General features: G+C 36.6%; 2 protein-coding genes across 3 annotated transcripts; both read right to left on the reverse strand.

Moving 5' to 3' along the window:
- Positions 1 to 502: 502 nt before the first annotated feature.
- On the reverse strand, positions 503 to 9727 carry LOC109055899 (helicase-like transcription factor). Of its 2 annotated transcripts, none has more exons than XM_042718254.1 (25): positions 9507 to 9727; positions 9193 to 9279; positions 8867 to 9021; positions 8367 to 8533; positions 8132 to 8265; positions 7976 to 8058; positions 7500 to 7571; positions 7208 to 7399; positions 7050 to 7124; positions 6882 to 6924; positions 6636 to 6740; positions 6109 to 6156; positions 5903 to 5998; positions 5728 to 5819; positions 5481 to 5624; positions 4847 to 4985; positions 4564 to 4699; positions 4301 to 4480; positions 4110 to 4222; positions 3767 to 3948; positions 3559 to 3678; positions 2543 to 2655; positions 2260 to 2440; positions 2034 to 2114; positions 503 to 871 (listed from the first exon to the last, which is right to left on the reverse strand). In XM_042718254.1, exons 2-25 carry the CDS (start codon positions 9275 to 9277, stop codon positions 725 to 727), a joined length of 2883 nt encoding a protein of 960 aa, XP_042574188.1. In that variant the 5' UTR covers positions 9278 to 9279; positions 9507 to 9727; the 3' UTR covers positions 503 to 724. The 2 variants fall into 2 exon arrangements, with proteins under 2 accessions (XP_042574188.1, XP_042574187.1); XM_042718253.1 differs by having other exon boundaries at positions 9193 to 9317.
- Positions 9728 to 10881: 1154 nt separating this feature from the next.
- On the reverse strand, positions 10882 to 18950 carry nck1a (NCK adaptor protein 1a). Its single transcript, XM_019073088.2, has 3 exons — positions 18801 to 18950; positions 12351 to 13060; positions 10882 to 11494 (listed from the first exon to the last, which is right to left on the reverse strand). Exons 1-3 carry the CDS (start codon positions 18832 to 18834, stop codon positions 11300 to 11302), a joined length of 939 nt encoding a protein of 312 aa, XP_018928633.1. The 5' UTR covers positions 18835 to 18950; the 3' UTR covers positions 10882 to 11299.
- Positions 18951 to 23279: the final 4329 nt, after the last annotated feature.

The raw sequence follows: 23279 nt of genomic DNA on the forward strand, positions 1-23279 counted from the left end.
ACAATACACTACACTACTTTTATATTTATATTATTTAAAATACCATAATGTAAATGTTCTGGTCCTACAACTTATTTGCCTTGTGTGTGTGTTTGTGAAGATCAGAAATGTTTGAATTAAATTGAGAAACATACAGCAAACAAAACAATACCAAACCTTGTAAATATCAGCTATACAGTACACCACTCCACATTCAATATTAATCTAATGACTGCCTTTGCAATGATATTGTGTTTACAAGACTGTGTGCTGCCAACTCGCTTGCGTTGTTAATACTGGCTCTGATACACAAGCAACTCCTATTGTGTGAACCAAGGTCACTCCGCTCTTGCCTACTGGGCAGTCCCTCCCTGTACCAGGGATAAGCCACAAGGGTTTTGCTACACCTGGTTACAACTTCTGCTGTTAATGCTGTAGCTGTTCATAACTAGTTTGTAACCTCTCTGTAACTTTACCCACACCTGCAACATCTGAAATAAAGAACTAGTACTATGAGTCCTAATTCACTGTCATTAGAATCAGTTTAATCTTTCATGAACAAACAGACCACGTGTTTATTGTAAATTAAAATAATCAGAACAGCCATTTGAGATCAAACTGATTTTGTGCACATGAGTTGAGAAAATAAAAAACTTACTGAACAATTTGCAATAAAGTTAAAAAAAAAAAAAAAGTCTAAGCAATTAACCTGAAATGAACGGACCGCAGTAAAGTTATCTTAAATCTAAATCTCCATGAGGGCTCGGATCTCCTCCATCCGTGCCTGTTTTAGGTCCATTGGCTTTTTCACTCCGAAAGCTTTCTCCACAAGCTCCTGCTTCTTCTTCTGAATCTTCACCATGTTCTCCTCCACAGAGTCTTTCACAATAAACTAAATGCAGCCACAGAGAAGACAGAGTCATCAATTGCAAACTTACTGTCTTGAAAGGCAACCCACCACATTTAAACAATACAGTACATAATTTGTTGCTGCCAGTCTAAAAATTGTAATGTGCACTCTTTTGTGAGAATATTCGGTAATACTTTAGTATATGAATCAATTCTCACAATTAACTAGTTGCTTATTAGCATGTCTATTATTAACATATTGGCTGTTTATTAGTACTTTTAAAGGATATATTCTACATCCCTAGACAAGACAAAATGAGTTTTTACTACAATAGCATTTATTTACAACAGAACTGTAGTAAATCTAACCTTGTACTAATATTTTATTAAAACTATTAGTAAATTGTGACAATTTTGTTTGAGCACAGGATAAAAACAGTGCTTTATTCGCAAATGTTTTATCCGAAATTCAAATTTTCCACACAAGTTAAAATTACAACCATGAAACACTAATGAATTTCAGTCAGTTATTGGTTTAATGACAGTTACACTGGGGTCTCACAAATGTAATTAATGGTTCTTGGTTCATTTTTAATCGTATATAACTGAAAAATGCTTAAATGGATAGTTGACCCCAAAATAAAAAATCCTGTCTCTTCAGAGCACCAAAGATGTTTGGAGAAATGTCTCTTGACAAAGTTAATGGTTACCAAAAGCAGAAGTAAACCACCACTGAACTGTCCCTTTAATACAATTGTTTAACTTGTTCCTAAGGGTAAGATTCACCCCAAATATGAAAATTGTCATCAATTACTCACCCACGTTGTTCGAAACCTGTATGAACACAAAAGTCATACAGATTTGGAACAACGTGAGGGTCAGTATACCAGTGCCAAAAACATCACACTCTCTAAAGATTAATTGTCCTCAACTGTATAATTTTTGAAGTCTAGACTTTTTGTTGTTGTAGTTTGGTGTTCATTTGTTGCCAAAAAATTTAACATTTGTAGTCAATCTCATGCCCTCATTTATGTTAAGAGTTATAATCATGAATTAATAAGGAAGCCATTAATATCATGTTCGGTTACATTTGTCGGCACTGTCTTTTACCACAGAGAAAAACGCAAAGCGTGTAATAATAGCCGTTGGGATCAGCCACTATCATTCCTCTGCACGCCTGCCATGGCATAAATCAAATACTGTACCTTAGTGATCACCACATCTCTGCTCTGGCCCAGTCTATGACATCTGTCAACACACTGATCTTCTGCTGCAGGATTCCAGGCCTAAACAAACAGCAGACAGACCAAAAAAAAAAAAAAACGAATACAAAGAGTCAATTCATTCCTCATTATAGATGACTGCACACACACAATCAATGACATTACCGCCACCTAGTGGCAGACTCTATCCTTGGAGAATTTAACTCACTGGATCCATCATGAAGACGTGGGAAGCAGCGGTCAGATTAATCCCAACTCCTCCAGCTTTGAGTGACAGTAACATGATGGTGGGATTTCCTGGAGAGGAGTCTTGAAAATCCTGAATGGCCTTTGCTCTGGTCTTCTGAGCCATAGTGCCATCCAGTCGTATGAAAGAAAATCCATATTCCCTGCAGACAGCAGCAGTGTCAGCACACTGGACCACTAATGGCTACTTCTTTCAGTATGTAGTACAGTCTGTAGTTTATATTAGCCTCAGCAATGAAAACTACCTCAAGGGAACCTCTATAAGATCCATAAATCTGGTAAACTGAGAAACCACAAGACTCTTCACAGTGGGGTCTTCTTTGCGGAGCTTCAACAGGTTGCTCATCAAAGCATCCACCTGCATAAAGAAACGCAGATTACTGAAATATAGCTATTCATAATGACCAAAACTAAAATTTCTTAAGCCTCAAGAAACTAAAAAAGTGTCAATGTTTACCCATCTCATTCATCTTTTTTTGGATTGCTCTGAAACCACTTCCCACAGTTTTGTTTATCTATACTGTGTATATATACAGTGTTGGGGGTAATGCATTACAAGTAACGCAAGTTATGTAATCAGATTACTTTTTTTAAGTAACTAGTAAAGTAATACATTACTTTTTCATTTAGAAGGAAATATCCAAGTTACTTTTTCAAATAAGTAACAGCAGTTACTTTGTTTCCCATGTATTGACTGACAGCTCTCGTGTTGCCATGTTGAGAGAAATCGGGAGTAAGTGCAGAGGTGTTGTGCGCGCTGTGTGAACATGTTACTGTAGTTCTAGACTAAATATGAACATGTATTTACTCATCTAACCTGCACAAAAACAGATTCAGTATTCCTTAAAATGAAAAAAAAAAAAAAAAAACTGTCAAATGCAAACTCATTATGTTAAATAAATATCATTAATGTATTTAATCCCATTTTATTAACCAGTGTCTTTTCTACTGACCTTCGATGATCCAATTCAACCAAAAGTAACGTAAAGCATTACTTTCCATAAAAAGTAACGTAATTAGGTACTTTTTTAGGGAGTGGTGCTTGAGAAGCATTTCTTATCAATGTTGCAAACAATTGTTCTGATTAATAGTTTTGTGGAGAATGTGATACTTTTTTTTGTGATTCTTTGATAAACACAGTTCAAAAGAACAACATTTACTTTAAATAGAAATCTTCTGCAACATAAATGTCTTTGCGTTTTATCCGATCCCAGAATGACCCACCCGTAACATGCATAATATCTGTAAATGTTAAAGTTACTTTGGAACTTGATCGCCAGTTCTCCCCAGTGGCTGCTCCAGCCTGCATTTCTTCTCCAGGATACTCCACCAGCTCTCTGGTCTTGATCTGAGCACGACACAGGGGACATCTGGCCTGCTCCTGTGAGACAGGAACAAATAATATCCAGAAACGACAATACATATCAGGAGTCTGCAGGGAAACTCTGAGATACTGAAACAATGCTGACCTTCTCCGATCGGATGACCTCACAGATGCAGGGCCTGCAGTACACATGAGCGCAGTAGGTGATGACAGGCTGACGAAGGGAGTCTAGACAGATGGCGCACTCCTCGTCTGAGCCAGAATTCAGCACCAATGTGATCTTATTGATGAGATGCTCCCGCAGCTCATTAGGGGTCCCAGGATCATCTAACACACATCCAAAACATTTGTTTCCCCAAAGACACACAATACAACTGATTGAGGAGCTGCTGCTGTAGTGGTTAAAGCATAGAATGTATCTGTATTTAATAATAATTTCATGTGATAGAATTATATTAATCAGCTACTGTTGAATCTCTAATTTATACCTGCCCCTGTGTATTTGGCCACAAGGCCGGGGTGACAGCAGTACTGCCTCAGACGAACCAGGATGGCCAGCACATCAGCGTAGTTTGTCATGATGGTTCCCTCTTCGAAATACCTGTAAATAAATGGTTTCAGTTTTTTTGTCCTTTATGTAATACTGATGCTCTTCGAAGTAAGCAAAAGTGAGCCCCACCTGCCGACGATCTTCCTGCCCTCCTTCCTGACCTGTTCGTACTCCTCCCTCTCTTCCTCAGAGAGAGTCACATGCTGCACAAACACTCTCCGTTCAGGTAGCTGCACCAACATGCGCCCAGCCACTTTACTGTTCTTAGTGCGCCTCAATGTGATGCCCTTTACCAGCACTTGCAAGTTCCTGAAAACACATTTACAGTATACGGTTGAAAAATTTAATGCCTTGGAAGGATGTGATTTGGGACAGAGCTGCTGTTAACATACTTGAGTCCAACTCTGTCACCCATGGTCACAGGTCTCTGAATGATTCTACTCCACCACTCCTTCACATCGAAAGGCTTCAGCTTCAAGAAGGACATCAACATGTAGAGATCCTTCAGGGAATTCTGAATGGGGGTTCCTAAAGGTAAAAAATTCACATGATTGGCATCAAGATGAACTTAAAAGGCAAAACTTGGTAGTTTTTAAAGGCAAAACATCACAGAAATGAATTAATAATCCAGGACTGAGACTGACAGTAATCATGTAAGCGTCTATGTGAACGTACCAGACAGGATCCACCTGCGCTCTGACTGCAGCTCCAGTACAGCTTTGCTCTGAAGAGCATTAGGGTTTCTGACGACGTGACCCTCGTCCAGCACTACTCTCAGCCAGTTCACTTTGTGCAGAGGACTGTTGGCTTTGTTCTACAGTGGGTTAAAGTTACTTTATTTCACCATCTAGCCAAAGCTTTAACAGAGTGTCTATTTACACTACGAGCGAATAGCCTGTCCTGTCGGAGAAGGCTATTTACACAAACTCCACCAACCATTGTCTAGTTTTTCCAAAAATTACATAAGAAATGAAGCCAGTAACTGGGACAGTGTTGTGAAGAGTACAGACAGTGGATTTGGCTTTTAACGCAACTGACCCAAGTTCGAATCCAACTTTTTCCAATCCCAATCTTCTTCCTTTTCCCCAAGTGTAGATTAGATGCTATTTACACTAAATGAAAACAGCATATTTTCTTAGCGATAGATGGCACAGATAGTACTCTGCCAAGGTTTTATGGTGAATTTTATTATATTTTTATCATTTTAAAAGATCCACAGGTCAGTTCCCTCCAGCATGGCTCAGCGTTTTGTAATAACAAACATTCTGTAGCAGCAAAAACAGCACGAGACTGTTTTAAATCCACTCACCCCAAAATCTGATGAAAGCACATTGTATGTTGTGAGAACCACATCTTGCTCAGACAGAAGTTTGACAGATCGCTTGCGCTCTGCACCATAGTACAGGTACACCTTTAATGTGACATCAGCACGGATATGTTGCTCAAACTGGTCCTGGATGGATATGAAGTATGAACGAGAGCAATGTGTGTTACTGTTTTTTTTTTTAATGAAATGCTTCAAGAAACTGTTTTATGAGCAGATTTTATACACTCACCAACCAGTTGCTAAGGACAGACAGAGGACATACAATCAAAGTGGCTCTGGCCCCTGAGCCCCCACTGCCTCCAGATGGGACCTTACCAGTGCCTACAACCCACAGAGATGTATTCCTGTCAAACTCTCTCACACGGTAATGAACAAACTGAAGAAATGGTCAAAGTTACACACACCAGAACCCTTCTTCGCACTCTTTTTTGCAGGCCCAACCTGTGAGGAACTGCACTCCAGAGCGGCAGCAAAGTCCACATCATCCAGCAAAACCACTCCTGGGAACGAGAGCACGAGAATGTTAGCTGGGACTGAAAGTATATCTTACACTAAGGAAAGTCTGCCTTTCAGTTTACCTGAGAAATTTAAAGACAGGAAGTAAGGGTACCTTTCTTGGTGTTGGCGGGCTTTTTAACAGTTTTCTTTGTGGTTTTTGCTGTAAGAAACACAAAGAAGCACGACACAAACATCAGATTGATGAATATTAATATTTTTTTGCATTGTAAAGTGACTTTCACTACCGTTTTAAAAGTTTGGGATCTTTTTTTTTTTTTTTTTAATGATCATGGTTTCCACTATTTTTATTTTTATTTTTTTAATTAAGCAGCAAGTGTTTTCAACATTTATAATAATAATAAGAAGATGAAATGTTTCTTGAGCACCAAATCAACATATTAGAATGATTTCTGCTGAAAATTCAGCTTTTCCATCAGAAGAATTATTTACATTTTAAAATATATTACATAAGAAAAGTGTTATTTTAAATTGCAATAATATTTTTCAATACTACTGTTTTTATTGTATTTTGAGCATAAGAGACTTCTTTAAAAAAAAAAAAAAAAAAAAAAAATCTTGCCAACCCCAAACTTTCAAACAGTAGTGTACATTGCATCAAGACACAAAATAGAAACCAACCTTTCTTCTGAGGTACATCTTCCTCAATAGTGTCAGCACTGACACCATCAGCATGCAGTCTTTTTAAATGGGATGAACTCACTGGTTGATATGATTCTTCATGGTCTACACAAATAAATAATATAACGATTGTATGGGTTAGTGTTCTACAACACATTGTAACTTATTAAATAAAATAAATACACATTTCTTTTTAACTTTTCACTTAAGAAAACGACTACAGTTTTATAGATTTACATTTTTTACCTTTTGAGGTCGATTTCATTTTGCAAGTTGAAGATGATCCTTCCTGAAAAGTGATATTTTTGATATGTTAATAATTAAACCCTTGCTTCAGAACATTCAAGGTCCTAATAATCCATTATTACAAAACTTGATTCTACACGCTTGATTTGTTTAAGAAATAGATCTTACACTTTGCTCTAGTGGTAGAGGTTTCCCATTGTGGAAATTAGAGACTATCAAGGCAATGGTGGTGAGGGTTTTGCCCTGAAACACAGCAGAAATGTTTAGAGCACTAGTAGGGCTTACTGAGCACTAAAAGAACAACATCCAATCTGAGTTCATCTCACCAGCCCCATGTCATCAGCCAAAATCCCACCAAGCACTTTCTCTGGCCTTTCCTTTACAGCAAAGTTAGTGAGAACGTTAAAGTAGAGGCCACTCTTCTCCTCCCAGAATGGGGGCAGATCGTTGCTGTTCTCACGAGAGGTCATCCACGAGAGCGCCTGCTTTTGATGTGGGAGCAGGGCAGTGCACACCGCCTGTATGGACAGACATTAACTCAGACATCCGTAACTGACTGATGGATAAGACTGACAGTAAAAAAAGAAAAAAAACACTGTGTTCTGTCTGTGCTCTGACCTCTGCTGGCTCCATTTCTCTGGTTTTATCCTCCATTAAATCATCAAATAGCTTGTCAAAGGCATTCTTCAGCTGATATGATGTAACAAAAATCAAGCTTTATTAGCCAGTTCAATAAAAGTATGCAAAAAGCTCATAAACATAAAATTTGGTGGCTCTCAACTGGTGTGTTGCAGCTCTGTTTGGTCATAAATGACAAGGAAAACAATGCTAAATACAACTAATTATGTTATCCAATAAAACAAAATTAAGCAAGGAAAAAGAAAATATGATAGAATATTATTAATATTTTTGCATGTTTGATTATACAGACCTTTTTGTTGGAACCGTTTTGGGTCCAGTGTAGACCAAAAAAAAAAAAAAAAATTTGCTGACAAGCTCTGATCTAGATTTTTTCCAAACAAAGGCTCACCAGACAAAGAACAATAATTGACTTGACATCTTATAACTAACATCTGTCACATCATGAAATGTACCTCTTCTGCAGTCAAAGGAATGGCAGACATTTTTGAAGACAAACCAAGCAGATCTCTACCCAAAGATGTTTTTGTTGAGTACCCTAAGATAATAAAATATCAATTATTATGTGTTCACCAAAAAACATTAAGCAGCAAATAAACAAATGAGTGAACCTTTGAACTCAGTGCCAAGTTTGAAACCATGGCGTCTCATCTGATTATGCACAGCGTCTCGGTTCTCCTCTTTGCTCCAGAAGGTGAGGTTTACAGGCATCGAAAATTTATTTGTCTCTCCATAGGGCACAACCCTATTAGGCAGATCAAACACAAAAGTAAGCTGCTGCAATGAATTTGCAATAAAAACAACATACCCAAGAAATCTGTAGAAAAGACTGAGAAACTACTGTACCCTTCCACCCTGGCCAAATTGTTGTCCATAATGTAGGCCATCGGGGCTGCCAGCTCTTTCTTGATGTGCCCCACCTGACGTCCATACACATTGGCCACCATCACAGCATTTCGGTCATAAGGATTCTGCGGCTCCCTCACCAAGGACACCATCTCTCCTCTATTGACCTACAACACGTCAAGGTCAAACAATATTCTGGTTATCAAATGAGATTTAATCAATGATAGAATTATTCAGTTTTGCTTTAACTGCTATAGGGCAATATACACCTGTTCCTGTCAGGGGATAAATACGCCAGAAGAATTAAGCGGGTAGAGATGGTGCGAGAAAATAGTTAATGGCACATGATCTGCAATACATAATACTGCAGTCTTGAAAATTACGTAATTTTCATTAAACAAACCTGATACAAGATATGTAGCTGCGTGGAAAATGCAGATTTTTTTCTGATGAGTTAAATCAGTTCAGTTTCTTTCTATCTATCTGTGTGTGTTTCCTACCGTTCCAGTGTAGTAGCGCAGACCAACAACTGTGCCTTGAATTGATCCAATCTGAACATTCTCCTCCGGCAGGTCCTGTCCCGAATCCTCTGTTAAATTTGCTATTTCTTGGGATATGGTCATTGTGCTGCCCACATCCAGGAAATCTATGAAGGCTGTAGATGGATGACAGCAGGAATTAGAAGTCCTTTTAGAGGCGACATCAATTCAGCACATTGGGAGTAGAATACTAGAGTCTAGCAGGTTTCGCTTTGAACTAGAGTTGACTAGAGAACATCAGTAATAATATTCATTTCACAAATGAATTTGAGAGCTGTTGTTTTTACCGTAACGTGGCGAGGCGCTGGTGGAGGGGTTGTGAGGAGGAGCAGTGCGGGGATTGATGTTTGTTGATTTGTTTGATGACTGCATGGCTGCGATTAAAACACAAACACGAACTTCGCTGTGCCACCTAACCAGAAAAACAATATAATGTATAATAAAACAGAGTCAGGACGTTTACTTATATAAAATGCCATATAACAGTAAGAAAAATAATAGTTAATAGTAAAACGCTTAATTCAACTAGAATGAACTCTGGTCAAAACAAACGAAGACGGATTAAGTTAAACGGTTTATGTTAGCTGCAGGCCACACTCACCTCCCGAATAGACTCCACTACGATAAAAGTGTGCTGCAAACTGACCTAACGTTAAATCCAAATGCTACATGAGCGTTTAATAGTACAGTGCTATACGGGAGTATTGTAGTTCATAGGCTATGTCAAAGCTTGATTACAAGTATTGGTGACGTCTGTCAGTAGTGGCGCGAGTGTTTTGAAACTGCAGGCTTATTTCCTCTTCCTCAGTTTTTTTTTTGGCGGGTGGCGTCAACAGTAAGGTGCATTATCACCACCTACTGTGTTGGAGTGTGGACCAGAATTTTACCCTTACCACACACATAAAAAAATAAAGATAAAAATAAGCCTTAACAAACATTATCGAAAATTATCTTGAATCTAAATTCTTTAAATCAGCTCAGTTTCCCACAATAATAGACAGAGCCAACAACGAATTAAAGGAAAACGTCACAGTCAACCAACTCCAGTCTTATGAAGTGAAAAGCTGGGTGTTTGTAGTAAACAAATCCACTGAGATGTTTTCTACTTCAAATCATTGCTTTCAGCTAAAAAACGAGTCCTCTTGGGTGATTTATAATTCCCTACTCAGGCCCGGTTCCAGCGTTACATTAAATAGTGTCATGTGTAATGCATTTTAGATTGCATGCATTGTTTTGGTTATGTAGGCCTATGATTGTAAGGGCCTGAAGATAATGTGTTGGTAACTGTACATTAAAAAAAAAAAATGTGTGTAACATTTTATTTTCTTAGTTGTTTATGTGTTATCTTTTGATTTGTGTGATGTGTAGGGTGTGGGGGGTGTTTTGGTGTTGTGGTGTTGTGGTGTACTTTTGTCCCCCACTTCACTTTTTAATGAAGAAATCAATACATTTCAAACCAGTAAAGATTCAATAAGGAATTATCTCTAAATTGTAAGTGGGCTACAGATCTTATTAAATGCTTTAATTAAATTGTTTTAATTGTACATCATTTTCTTTCTTTCTACCATTCAGTTCCTCTTGTGTCTTGATTGATGTTCGGGGGCTATAAAATTAACGAGGGAGCTAGAAACAACAAAACCTTTTTCTTTGGCTGTTTTGTGGTATAGCCCTATCTCATAGATATATATTGATTAGAAAATGTGTGATACAGAGTATCTCTACAGTAAATGCATTTAATAAAAACACAACCTAGTATGTATAATACTTTATTTATTATTAAAAGTTACATTTATCAAGAAGTGTTTAAGTAAAAGAAAACTAAAAGTTCATTGTGGATGGAAATAACATTCACAGTATACAAGTTGTTACAATTGCAAATTAGTAGTTAAGCAAGAAAATGAACAAAGATTCAGCTCTAACAGTATAGTCTCTGTAAAAGATAAGGAAAGTTTTGGCACTTGCAAAAGAACAACATAGCAAGAAAAGTCATGAAAGGTCAAAACTGTGGTGATATTTCATTTAGAATGATGCATTCGTAGCACTTTTACCACTTCAAAACTGAACAATCACAATAAGCCTACAGTATGAACATAAAGTACATGCAAAGGGCTAGTGAGAAAATGATTTTTGCACTGCTGCACTGGAACAGCTGTACAATTACAAAAATAGCTTATCATCCTGATATATACTAGAGTTTGCATTTTGCTGAATATCCTAAATTGGAGCAACGCTGAAGCAAACACAACTTCACTGTATGTAATTGTAAAAACACTAACATTTACATTTAAACATTTAATCAAAGGAGTTTTCACACTATCCCAATGCACAGACAACTTAGTTTTATGTTGTTGCAGATAGGGTTAAATGTTGCAGAGTCTGTAGCTCTTAATAGGCTCAGGTTAATGCTTTAATCAGGTACAGTTTATCTCCACGTTCACTAGTAAATATGGGAGCCTTTTTGTAATGTTCCACCAAATCCTCCATTGAGCCAAACTTGCGCTGACCAATGCAGTAGAGTCCGTCTTTTAGCTGCACCTTGAAATGCTTGTTCTTGTACACCGCCTTCAGAGAGATGGAGAAGTCGTTTGGCTGGAAAGTAAAAAATGAAAAGTTGTGTTCTCTTTCTGCACAATCTAATTATACTTTGAAAATTATACCTAAAGGAATAGTTTACACATAAATTAAAATTTACTGAAAATTATTCACCCTCAGACCATCCAAGATGTAGATGAGTTTGGTTCTTCATTGGGACAGATTTGGAGACATTAAGCATTACTTCACTTGTTCAATGGATTCTCTGTGAATGGGTGCCATCAGAATGAGAGTCCAAACAGCATCTTGTGAAGTGAAAAGCTGCATTTTTTTAAGAAACAAATCTATCATTCATGTGTTTTAACTTTAAACTGTTACTTCTGGAAAAATAAGAGTCCATAATCCATAACAATGCTTCCTTCTGTGAAAAATTCCATAACCTGTTGTCCTCTCACATCAAAATCAAAACGTATTCGTTTAGAACGGCACTATTCTCTCTTGTAAATGGTGCTTGATCTGTGCATATTTATGGACATTATGGACAGAGAGCTATTTTGTCTGTATAAACATGCAGCTTTTCACAAGATGTTAAAAGATAGACTGGAGTTAGGTTGTGAATTATTATGTTTTTATCAGATTTTTGGACTCTTATTCTGACGGCACCCATTCACTGCAGACAATCTATTGGTGTAAATATGATGTAATGCTTAATTTCTACAAATCTGATAAACAAACAAACTCATCTACATTTTGGATGTCCTAAAGTTGAGAAAAACTGCACAAATATGTGTATTTTTTGTGAACTAAAGTCCACAATGTCATGTATACCACCAGAATCTGATTATATGGTTATAGACAATTAAATTTTATAATTTTTAAAGGTGTTTCGTTAGTTTTAGTTAAACTGAATTACCGTAGACTCGCTTTCTCTGATGAGGAAGTCACCATCCACTCCCCTCTGGTTCAATACCATCTCAGCCTGATGTCGTGTTAGTTTGCCATAGTACCATGGTTTTCCTCCAAACATTCCGTCCACAGAAGGCTTGATGTCATAGTTTGTGGTAGGTGGTCCTGAAATTCCCAGTTCTCTATGTGTTTTCTGTACAACTGTAACATAGTTCTTGGGCACTAAACCCACTTGCCCATTTTCCTTTCTACACTTCCACCATTCAGGATCGTTCTCAGGTTTCTCCAACACATCCATAAGTTCATCCTTGTTGAAATTCAGCTCCTCAGCATTGCCGGAGCTAAAATGATAAAGTGCCTGTACAGTCTGCAGAACAGGAGAGCCATTGTTATTGTGCCCCACAGAGGCCAGCCTATCTGTAAGAGAACTCATGGAGTCGGCCCTCATCGTCCCATCCACATCCTCTGTGACATAATTGGAGGGAAACCATCCAGAATGACCATTATAGGTTCCTCGCCACCAACCATCGCTGCACTTCTCCATGACGAGGACCCTTGTGCCCTTCTCCAAAGACAGTTCATCCTCCCGCTCTGCGGTGTAGTTAAACTTCACCAGTGCAGGCAGATTGAGGTCATACAGTCGCTCATCGCAGTCGTATTTCTCTGCGCTGGAGGGCAAATCTCGCATACAGCCTTTCTGCTTCACCTTCCCGATACCTGCAAAAAGTGTTATGTGATATGAGCATTTGGACAATGATGTTTCTTATAGGGCAAATGTGCTATTAAGAAACACTAATTCTCACAAGCTAGTCTTACATTACCATTTCAAACATAATGTAGCTTTATAATGTGAAATTGTCAAGGTTACACTTATATATTCATATTATACCATAATGAATCCCCAAACAAGACTAATCCTGATATATTTACCATTGAAAATGAACCTGAAGCTCCTAAAAATAACAAAAAATCGTTTAAAAGTGTGTGGCCAGAAAGCTATTTTAATGGTTATAAAAGAAGCTCAACAAGGCTGCATCTATTTCATCAAAAATAGATAATTTGTGAAATATCATTACAGTTTAATATAACCATTTCTATCTATTATTCCTGTGATGGCTAAGCTGAATTTTCAGCAGTCTTCAGTGTCACATGATCCTTCAGAAATCATTCTAAGCTGATTTGCTCAAGAAACATTGTTATCAGTGTTGAAAACAGTGCTACTTAATTGTTCTAATTGATTCACCATGATTCATTTTTATCAGTATTCTTGATGACTAGAAAATAGCATTTATTTGGATGAAAACCGGGAGGCCTGTGACTGTCCCATAGACTGCCAAGTAAATAACAGTGTTAAGGTCCATAAAAGGGAAGCGACAGGAACGCTTTTTGTAAGCGAAGAAAACAAAAACAACAACTTAATTCAACAATTCCTTTGTCAACAGTCTCCTCTGTGTCTCTCCATATCACCGTATGCTGTGTATGCTCTTCTGTATCATCCGCACCACAAGGATGCACTGTTGTCTTTCAAATCAAAGCTAAATACACGTAGAAACAGTGCATCCTTGTGGCACGGATGATACAGAAGAGCATACAGTGATATGAAGAGACACAGAGGAGACTGTTGACAAAGGAATTGTTGAATAAAGTCGTTATTTTTGTTTTCTTCGCTTACAAAAAGTCTTCCTGTAGCTTCATATAACCCAGATTGCACGTCTGATGGCAGATGGAGTATTCTGACGATGACTTTCATACCTTTTATGGACCTTGACACTGTTATTTACTTGGCAGTCTACGGGACAGTCTCAGGCCTCCCGGTTTTTGTCCAAAATATCTTAAATTGTGTTCTGAAGACGAACGGAGCTTTTACAGGTTTGGAATGACATGGGGTAAGTGATTAATGACAAAATTTTCATTTTAGGGTGGAGCATCACTTTAATCTGTTCGCTGTCACCTTTGATCAACTCTATGTATCCCTCCTTAAAAAAAAAAAACCTTGCGGTACATCTATATTATTTATAAAATAAACACAAAACAGATCATTTTCATATATCATTTTATATGTAAAGTGTGTAAGAAGAAAAAAGAAAAATCATTCAAATATATTTTTAATACGTACAGTATATATTCTATAGAATCATTACTTTTCTCTTTTGATAAACTGGTTCAATAACAGTGTTCCGGTTACACAGTCACAAACCCCTAATCATTTATGTGCTAAAGACTTCAAATCTGCAAATCATTTATCCTGTGTCTTCATGACTTTCCAATAAACACTGACAAATTGACATGCCATCCATGTTTGATGGGTTTACCCTCTTGCATAAATTGTTTTACATGACTACTAAATCAAGCCAGGAAAAATACACCCTGAAATTCCAATTTAGTGATTTGGTTATGAAACATAAATTCTGATCAGTTTAAAACACTAATTTCTGGGCCTGAATCCACTGGATTGTGTCTACACAAACGACATACACCCATACATAATGAAGATGTAAAGACGTAGAAGCTGTTTCCTAATAATTTGCAACTATAAGGTATCTATCAAACCTCATAATAAATGTCTCTGCGTACATATGTACACTAAAAATATGTACACTCCAGTTCAAAAGTTTGGAATCACTATCAAAGTTTTTAAAAGAATCTGATGCATGTTCAGCAAGGATGCATCAAATTAAATGAACAAGTTCAGCTGAAGTTTCATCTCATGCTTTCTGCAGCACTTCCCACAGGTGTTATAGGCTTTTAGGGCGTTTCTCACTGGCCTCGCAATCGAACAGTTCCCACAACAGGACAGCTTCTTGTTTGCTTATTTAAGTTTCAGATTAAACTTTATTTGCGAAACTCTGCCTAAAGGCCAGCAGCTTCCCAGAGTCTTCTCCTCACAACTGATATTTGACATGTAGTTTTCAATAAAGCAGCCAGCTGAGCACCAGTGAGGGGGCTGTTTTTCAAACTAGAGACTCTGATATACTCCTCATTTTGTTGTTGTGCAGCAGGGCCGTCCACTTCTCTCTGTGCTGGTTAGATCCAGTTTGTTCTGTTCTTCCAGAGAGCAGTTCACGGAAAAGTCTTCAGAAGAACAATAGGCTGATGAGTTACTTCAGAAACATGTTTCTTTTTTGCCTATGTTGAAACTAAAATTGGTCTTCAGAAATGTGAGTGCACCCAATACTCAAGCAACTAAATAAATTATGTTTTACACACTTTATCGTAGCACAATCGTTTTCAACTGTTCTAATAACAAGAAAGGTGCCAGACCAGAATAATAAAATATTACATTTTACATATTTAAAAAATGTATATTTAATTTATATATGTATGCATTTTAAATTCTATTTAATCATTTGGTCACACTTTATTTTATATGGTCCAATTCTCACTGTTAATAAACCATTTACTATGACATTTTGACTCAATAAACTCCAAATGTGTTGCTTATTAATAGTTAGTAAGGTAATTGTTTATTTTAGGTATTGGGTAGGATTAGAATGCAAAATAAGATCATACAGAATATGTGCTCTATAAGTACTAACAAACAGTCAAATAATATAGTGTGCATGCTAATAAGCAGCTATTAATAGTGAGAATTTCTCCATATACTAAAGTATTACCATAATGTTTACAATTAAAATATAATTTATAAATGATATTTTATGTTTAAAAATTTTAACTGAACTTTGAAATGTATGTAAAAAAAAATATAAAATATAATACTGTTATTTCAAACATTGGAAATAACAGGGCAGTTAAATCAATGGCATTCTGGTTAACAGATGCATGAAGAAACTTTTTGAATAGTCTTGAATTCTCACAGTGATTACAAACTTTTGAATATTCTTTCTGCTGATATATAGTTGATATATAGATAAAAAAACACAATACTTTATTGGTATTGTATACCACACTATACACTTTTTCATCAACTTATTCATCATTGCCTTCCAACAAAGATCCCTACATGGGTAGTTCAAGTTGTTTACACTGTCTGTAAAACACAGTTAACTTATACAAATTTCCAAGAAATGGTAAAAAAAAAGGAACCGCCCTCTCAAAATGAAAAGGAAATCTAATTTTTGCCCATCGGAGAACATCAACAGGAAGAAAAAGCAGAAGAGTGATAGAGAAGCTTCCTGTAAAATAAACACCAGCACAAAAAAGTGGGACAGAGTGTTGAAATGTATAAGAGCCTCGTCATCCAGTTAACTCATTCATATGTGTGGAATTACAGAGCTCATCTGCTCCATCAAAATTAAACTTTCCAAACCTGCACCAGCCAATGTATTCCAAGCGACCATGGAAACATAAAAGTCACAAGCATAAAACTGGAAGGAAACAAGTTGTCAGTGATAAATCACTATCATGGTCATCCGTGACGCAACCAATTCGAGAGGTAAAATCATCAGGATGTGTGGAAAAGCCAATGAAGTCAAAAATTTTATTTGAATGGAAATTCCAGGCAATGGTACTGAAAGCAGGATCCACACAGATCTTAACTGTCTTCATGACGTGACTCAAGGACAAAGTTTGAGGCACTGTGTCCTGTCTGCTTTTGTTTCATTTCCCCTGACAGCCAGAATAACGGCAGCTCAGCTTTCCAGTCAGTTTCCCAGTTTTCCACATGCGGAAAAACATTCAAAAGCAGAGATAAGACACAATTCATCCTAAAGTAAAAAATTGGATAACACAAAGTTCTATATGAAAAGAGGTCGTCTCGGAGTGGACTTCAACTCAAAAGCTGAAGAGAGATGCAATGAATAAGGTTTGTAACCGAGTTTGCATACGCCTGACAAAGTTTGCATGTGGCTTTTTTCCAATTTTGCTATTTTTCCAAAGAAACATAACTCAAAAATTTTGAATCGACCTAATTTTGTTGTCATCTGCCCTCAGTATTGAATGAGATCTCTCGCTCAGCCCAGGTTTTGAAAAAGCTGAGTGTGATTATCAGTGTAATGTGACCCGTGGCAAGCTGCATTTTCATATCCACGACAGGAACGGAGCGAACGCAGCCAAATCACCCCGCCTTTATTTCTGTTCGGGCTGAGCTCACTCCACCAATGACATCATAAGACAAATAGCCTCTTCACAAACAGATGTAGCGTCCAAGAACTGTCAGCAAAGGTAGCGCCATTAATTCTCAGAGTGACGCAACACACACATCCACATGCATACAAACCCTAATAAACTTCACCATGTGTTCCTATATTCACTTTTGATCTCACAGCTGCTCTGTCCTTTTCTTGTCTCATTTCAACCAACGATATGTTTTGTTTTGGGGGTAATTTTCCGCAACAGGTTTTTGAATGTAAAATTACACAAATAAAACTTGAGACATTTTCCCTTTGTGCTGGAATGGGTCACGCCTCCGTTTGGCATACAATAGCCTCTCTGAACTTCCACGGCATACTAATGCACAGAGAGAGAAAGAAAGGCAGACATGGAGAGCTGGCAGGAGGCCATCAGAGCAGCCTGCAATTTTTTCCCCTCTTCTCTTGAATCTTCAAGTTTGCCTATTCAAAAGTGAGCAAACAAAACCAGCAAACTCAAATAAGTAGTCTCATTTTGTCTCAAGTGTTCTGTCCCGTTGCTACTGTTCTTTTGTCCTCCAAGATCCGTTGCTTCACTTGCCAAGTCACGACACCCCACTGTCTTGTCCACTGTAATACGGGGAATAAAACACTTTGAAATGCTGAATGTGTTACAAAGGGGAAGAAGAACGTAATGAGAGGGAAAGAAACCCAGAGTCAAAGGCCTCAATTATTCATTGCCTCACATCCTTCTGTTTTCCTCCGCTAGAAATCTGCGTTGAATTAGAGAGCTTCCGGCCGCCTTCACAGAGCAGCTCAAGTTGACAGTAGAGGAGGTTGAAGGGGGCCTGTATGGGTTTCTGCTTTGATTTTTGTTTTTTAAGAGTGTCCAAGTTAGCCCTGAAGGGCCTGGTGCTATTTCCTCCCTCTCTTATGGCCAATTTTATAGAAAAAAGAAAGTATTTGAAGTACCTGAGTGTTGCCTAAGTGCCCTGTAAAATGTATGTCACTGGGTTCGTGGTTGTGCGTATGAGATTATATGAGTGACTCATCCAGGTTTACGACATAAGTCACCAAAAACATATCATTATGCACTTAAACTCTTCATAACTTTTTCAAAATTTTAATATAAAAATATACTGAATAATACCAAACTGAAAAAGACAGGAATTGTGCACATACCCTTATCTGCCCACTTTCAGCTGATCGTAAATTGCAAAATAACCACAACAGCCATTACAATGGGCTGACAACACAAGTATAACTTACAAATCACATCCAGTATGAAGAAGCTCACAGATACAGTTCTTTCTTCAGAGATTTAAGGTAGTATGTCAAAAGTACATGAATACAGAGTAAAGGCAATAATTGTTGTAAGCAAAAGTGTTTTTCTAGTCCTTCAATGGAAAAGATGATAAATATGTACTCACGAAAGAAGTGTTTGAAAAGGTTGGCCATATCCATTCCCAGCTCTGCGAGCAGCCCCCCTCTCTCACACACTACCACTCTCTTTTTCTCTCTCTGTAACAGAGCAGCAGCTATTCCATGAGAACTTCCTGAAAGTCCAGAGTTATTGACAGAGCGACTCTCCACCCCACACACATGACTGTCCTCAGCCAATGGCAGCCAAGAGGTCCTTTCTATAGACTCTACAGTGGCTGGCTGGACCTCAAACACCTACAGGGTCTTCTGTGGAAACTCAAGGCAACTATGTATATCACTATTATAAGTTAACAGACAGAGTGCATGCTCTGGTGAGCCATATGCAATAATTTAATTCTAGTTTATCTTCTTTGCATTTCACCTCTAGTCTAGCTTTTTGTTAAACCTATAATGTTGTTGGCTTTTTGGTGAATTAAGGCACTTTGGATAAAAGTGTCTGTAAACAGTAAAACTGTAATGAACATTAATGTATATTCTATATTTATATTCTATATTTTTATATTGACTACTGCATTCAAGGTATACTTTTCTGTCAGTATATGAATGTCAATGAACTTATAAAAGGTAACTGTGTGGTTCTCAGCTGGTGGCCCCAAAATAGGTCACAATGTAAGTTTTAGGTGAAACACTCAAAATGATTAACTGGGGAAAAATTAAAACTAAAATTGAGCTAAAACTAAATCTTTATATATATAATATATATATATATATATATATATATATATATATATATATATATATATATATATATATATATATATATATATATATAAAGAATAAATAGTAATAATAATATTAGTAATATAAATGACAAAATCACTTTAAAAATTAAACTAAAAAAACTAATAATTCAAATGAAATAAAAATAAAAGCTAATTCAAAAAAGTCCTAAATAAGCATACTTGTAATGATGCTCAATTATTCAGATTTGAGAACCGTGACTGTTGAATAAACACTTTTACCGAAACAGCCTTACAGAAAATAGAAAAAGGAAAAAAAAAATTCCACCTTACATCATCATAGTGATTAAGCCAAATTGAACAAATTAGGAAGAAGCCTTGAGAGGAACTGCAAGTCTCAGCGAAACCCTGGGGCTGACAACAGAGGAAATTTGAACAACATTCAGCTCCCTGTTTACAAAGTTTTAAATTTTCCTATTCAGCTTAAGTCATGTTAAGAATTTGGCATAATGAACCTATGCAATTCATGGTAATATTATTACATTTTATTGATATTTTATGTGATGAACAGTTCTGATATTGTGTTGGGTCTGATGTTTTGTCTGGGTCATGAAGCAAAACCAGATGAGTACCACTGATCTATAAATTAGAGAGTGAATCTATAGGCTGTACTGCAGTTTTATTGACCAAATGTGGCTTTTCATGGGTCATTTAATAGTTGGTCCCCCAGTGGATCAATATTGTGTGTAATGTGAGCAAACTACACTGAACATGAGCAAGTTCTCCCAGCTCTCCCAGCTGTCATCTGTTTACAAACCTGCAGAGCTATTGTGAAAGAGAGGCTGTCAAATGCACCTCTGGAGCACCTGGTCCAGTGGACAGAGCTGTAATTTAAGGGAATGAGGTCACAGTTAAAGGGAGCCGAATTGCTTCCTGAGAGGTGTGAGAAGTTTCAATGACTGAGAAAAGGGACAGGCACGGCATTCATGCTATATATGAAAAAGTAAGAGACGTTTAAAGAGAGAAAGAGGCAAGATAACTCTTATTAAGAACTCTAAACCTCTATTGAAACCAATTTTCACCACAAAAGAAAAGGTCCATGCATTTGTAAATCATAATTACAGTATAACATAAAAAGTGTAATTATGATATAAAAAGTCACAATTATTATATAAAAAGTTAATATTAAAAGCTAAAAAGTAATAATTATAACAAAAGTATTTTTATAATTTTGTTTTAATATTTACTTTTTATCTCATAAATTACCTCATAAATGAACATCGCTTCCAATTTATTTTCTCTCAGTAATTTTAATTGATCTAAAACATTAACTTTTCATTAATTCATCATTTTGACTCTTTATGTCACAATTTTGACTTTTTAACTCATAATTGTTTAGTATCTCATAATTTTGACTTATTTCATAATTATAATTTAGTATCTCATACTTTTGGCTTTTTATAATTATTATGACTAATTCTCTGATAATTGTCTTAGTATGTCATAACTTTGACTTTTTATTACATAACTATGATTTAGTATTTCATAATTTAAAATGTTAATCTCAAAATTATGACTTTATCTGATACTATTTGTCATAATTTAGTTTTTATCTGTTATTCGTTTAGTTTCTTATAATTGTGACTTTTATCTCATAATTATGTTAAGTGTCTCTTAATTTTGACAGCATTCACTTCATCTGCCACGTCTGATTAGACAACAATGAGACATCTTGAGCAAACACAGCACCTGAAAATGAGCCTCACTTTCACTTTATTGTCCTGTAGCAGCTTGAAAGGAAGGACAACAGAGCCCACATAAAAGCACAAAGACTTCAGCGTTTGTGACCCATCCAAAACCTACAAATGCATGGCAGCTGTTTACTACAGGAAACGCCTGCAGCTGCCCTGCACTGGAAACATGGCCCAACATGTGGATTTCATTCAAATAAATAATACAATATCAAATAAACTGCCAAGCATTCCAAGAAATTTGTTTCAATATATATAGTAATGCAAATAGTAATGCAAATGTCTCTGAATTGCATTACTATTTGCATTTCCAAAAACACAGGCTAAGTCACAAAAAACATGACCTTTATATTTCCATGATCCTGGTCCTATTTTAAACCATAAACTTAACCATAAATCTAGCCCTAATTGCAAACTAGTCTTACATAACCAGACTTTTGATGATCAGCATATGCAAGTCTGGTCCAGTCTGTATCTTGTTCTAGCCAAGAACTGATCTGCTATACCAATATGCTAATGCTGATATAGCAATAAACAATAGACCAGTGTTAAAAAAAAAAAAAAACACTTTGCAGTGTCAATCTGTGATCAGCTCTACAGAAAGAATTGATGAAATGAGAAGGAATTTGTGTACAAATGATTAATGAAGATAATTTATGAATTATGTGCATGAAGTCAGTTCTGCTGTACAGTTTGATATATGTCCTCAGGCTCCAACACTTAACTGCTGGACCATTGCATCATTTCAACTTCTGTCACTGATGAGGCAGAGTAATCTTAAGTGTAAAGTGTTTAAATTACAAACTATCAGAAAAAAAAAACGGGAACATTTAATCGATGCGGTAGGCCAAGTATAAACTAAACCATGTGTGCTCTGACTCAAACACTAAGGCCTCCTTCCTCACAACACTGAACTTCTGCTTTGAGAAGCAGCGTTAGACACGTCTCACACAGTGTGGATGGGAAGAGAGTGGGTGACATCCACAGAGACATGGGTTTATGGGAGAAAACAAACCAAAATGAGAAACGTGAGAACTTGGGAATATCCAAAGCTATAAAGGCAAATGAGATATATGACATGTGACACTTCACAGCAAAACCCTCTCACTTCAGGCTTACACATCCTGTTTCAGTTCCCCCTTCAGTTCTCTGTGGATCATAAAGTTGCATTATCTGATTCTTTTCAGGAGACCCACAAATCATCTGGCATACCTGGGAAGACCTTGATAAAATAAAATAAAATAAAATAAAATAAAATAAAATAAAATAAAATAAAATAAAATAAAATAAAATAAAATAAAATAAAATTCCAAAGCTACTTTTTTATTTTATTATTTTATTTTATATGATTTATTTTTATTATTTTTGTTGAACAGCGTGAGATAGTACATGCGGTGCTAATGATTTATTTTTTGCTAAGTTCAAACACATCAGAGGATCCTTTAAGAATGTAGCTGTTTGTCTGATGATCACATGTTTTCAAGTGATGTGTATTTTTTGAATCAGGCAACTCAGTGAACAAACTCAGAGATTTCTTAAGATTTCAAGGTCCATCTGTGAGTGATATTGTGAGAAGAAGTCCACCAAAGAGAAAAGAGACCACATCTGCAACTTATGAGGCCTCTGAGCAATCACTTCTCTACAGTCAGAGAGCTAAACTCCAGCACACACTCAGATTTCGGTGAGCCAGCAGGCTCTTTGATTCTTTGAAGCAGCGGTAACAACACTGACTGTCATAGGTCCTTGATCCAGACTTGTTTATTTCTCAAGGGAGGCAATAAATGCTTGCAAATGATGTTTACGATGAATTCTGGCTTGTACTGATGATATCAGAAAACCCACAAATCTAAGCCTGCAAATGTCTATATGCGGACATGAATGAGTTTTGAGTTTGTTATAATATGGTTTCACGCTGAGATGATGTCATACAGTTCAGATATATATATACAGTTTTATATAATGTACTTTGAACTGCCACTAGTGTATTAGCTTATTGGTAAATTAGGATATATTAAAATAATTGTTAAATTAACAT

Source organism: Cyprinus carpio, chromosome B2 (assembly GCF_018340385.1).
Source record: "Cyprinus carpio isolate SPL01 chromosome B2, ASM1834038v1, whole genome shotgun sequence".
Taxonomy (NCBI): domain Eukaryota; kingdom Metazoa; phylum Chordata; class Actinopteri; order Cypriniformes; family Cyprinidae; genus Cyprinus; species Cyprinus carpio.

Bases quoted from the DNA above. Each gene is read 5' to 3' on its own strand.
- LOC109055899 (XM_042718254.1), bottom strand. From the start codon at position 9,277: ATGCAGTCATCAAACAAATCAACAAACATCAATCCCCGCACTGCTCCT. The intron at 8,534-8,866 runs GTAGGAAACACA...GACGTGTTGTAG, and splicing joins TGCGCTACTACACTGGAACG to GTCAATAGAGGAGAGATGGT. The intron at 5,625-5,727 runs GTGAGTGTATAA...ATATCCATCCAG, and splicing joins CTGTCCTTAGCAACTGGTTG to GACCAGTTTGAGCAACATAT.
- nck1a (XM_019073088.2), bottom strand. From the start codon at position 18,834: ATGGATATGGCCAACCTTTTCAAACACTTCTTTC. The intron at 13,061-18,800 runs GTGAGTACATAT...CACTTTTTGCAG, and splicing joins CCTTTTCAAACACTTCTTTC to GTATCGGGAAGGTGAAGCAG. The intron at 11,495-12,350 runs GTAATTCAGTTT...TTTACTTTCCAG, and splicing joins TCAGAGAAAGCGAGTCTACG to CCAAACGACTTCTCCATCTC.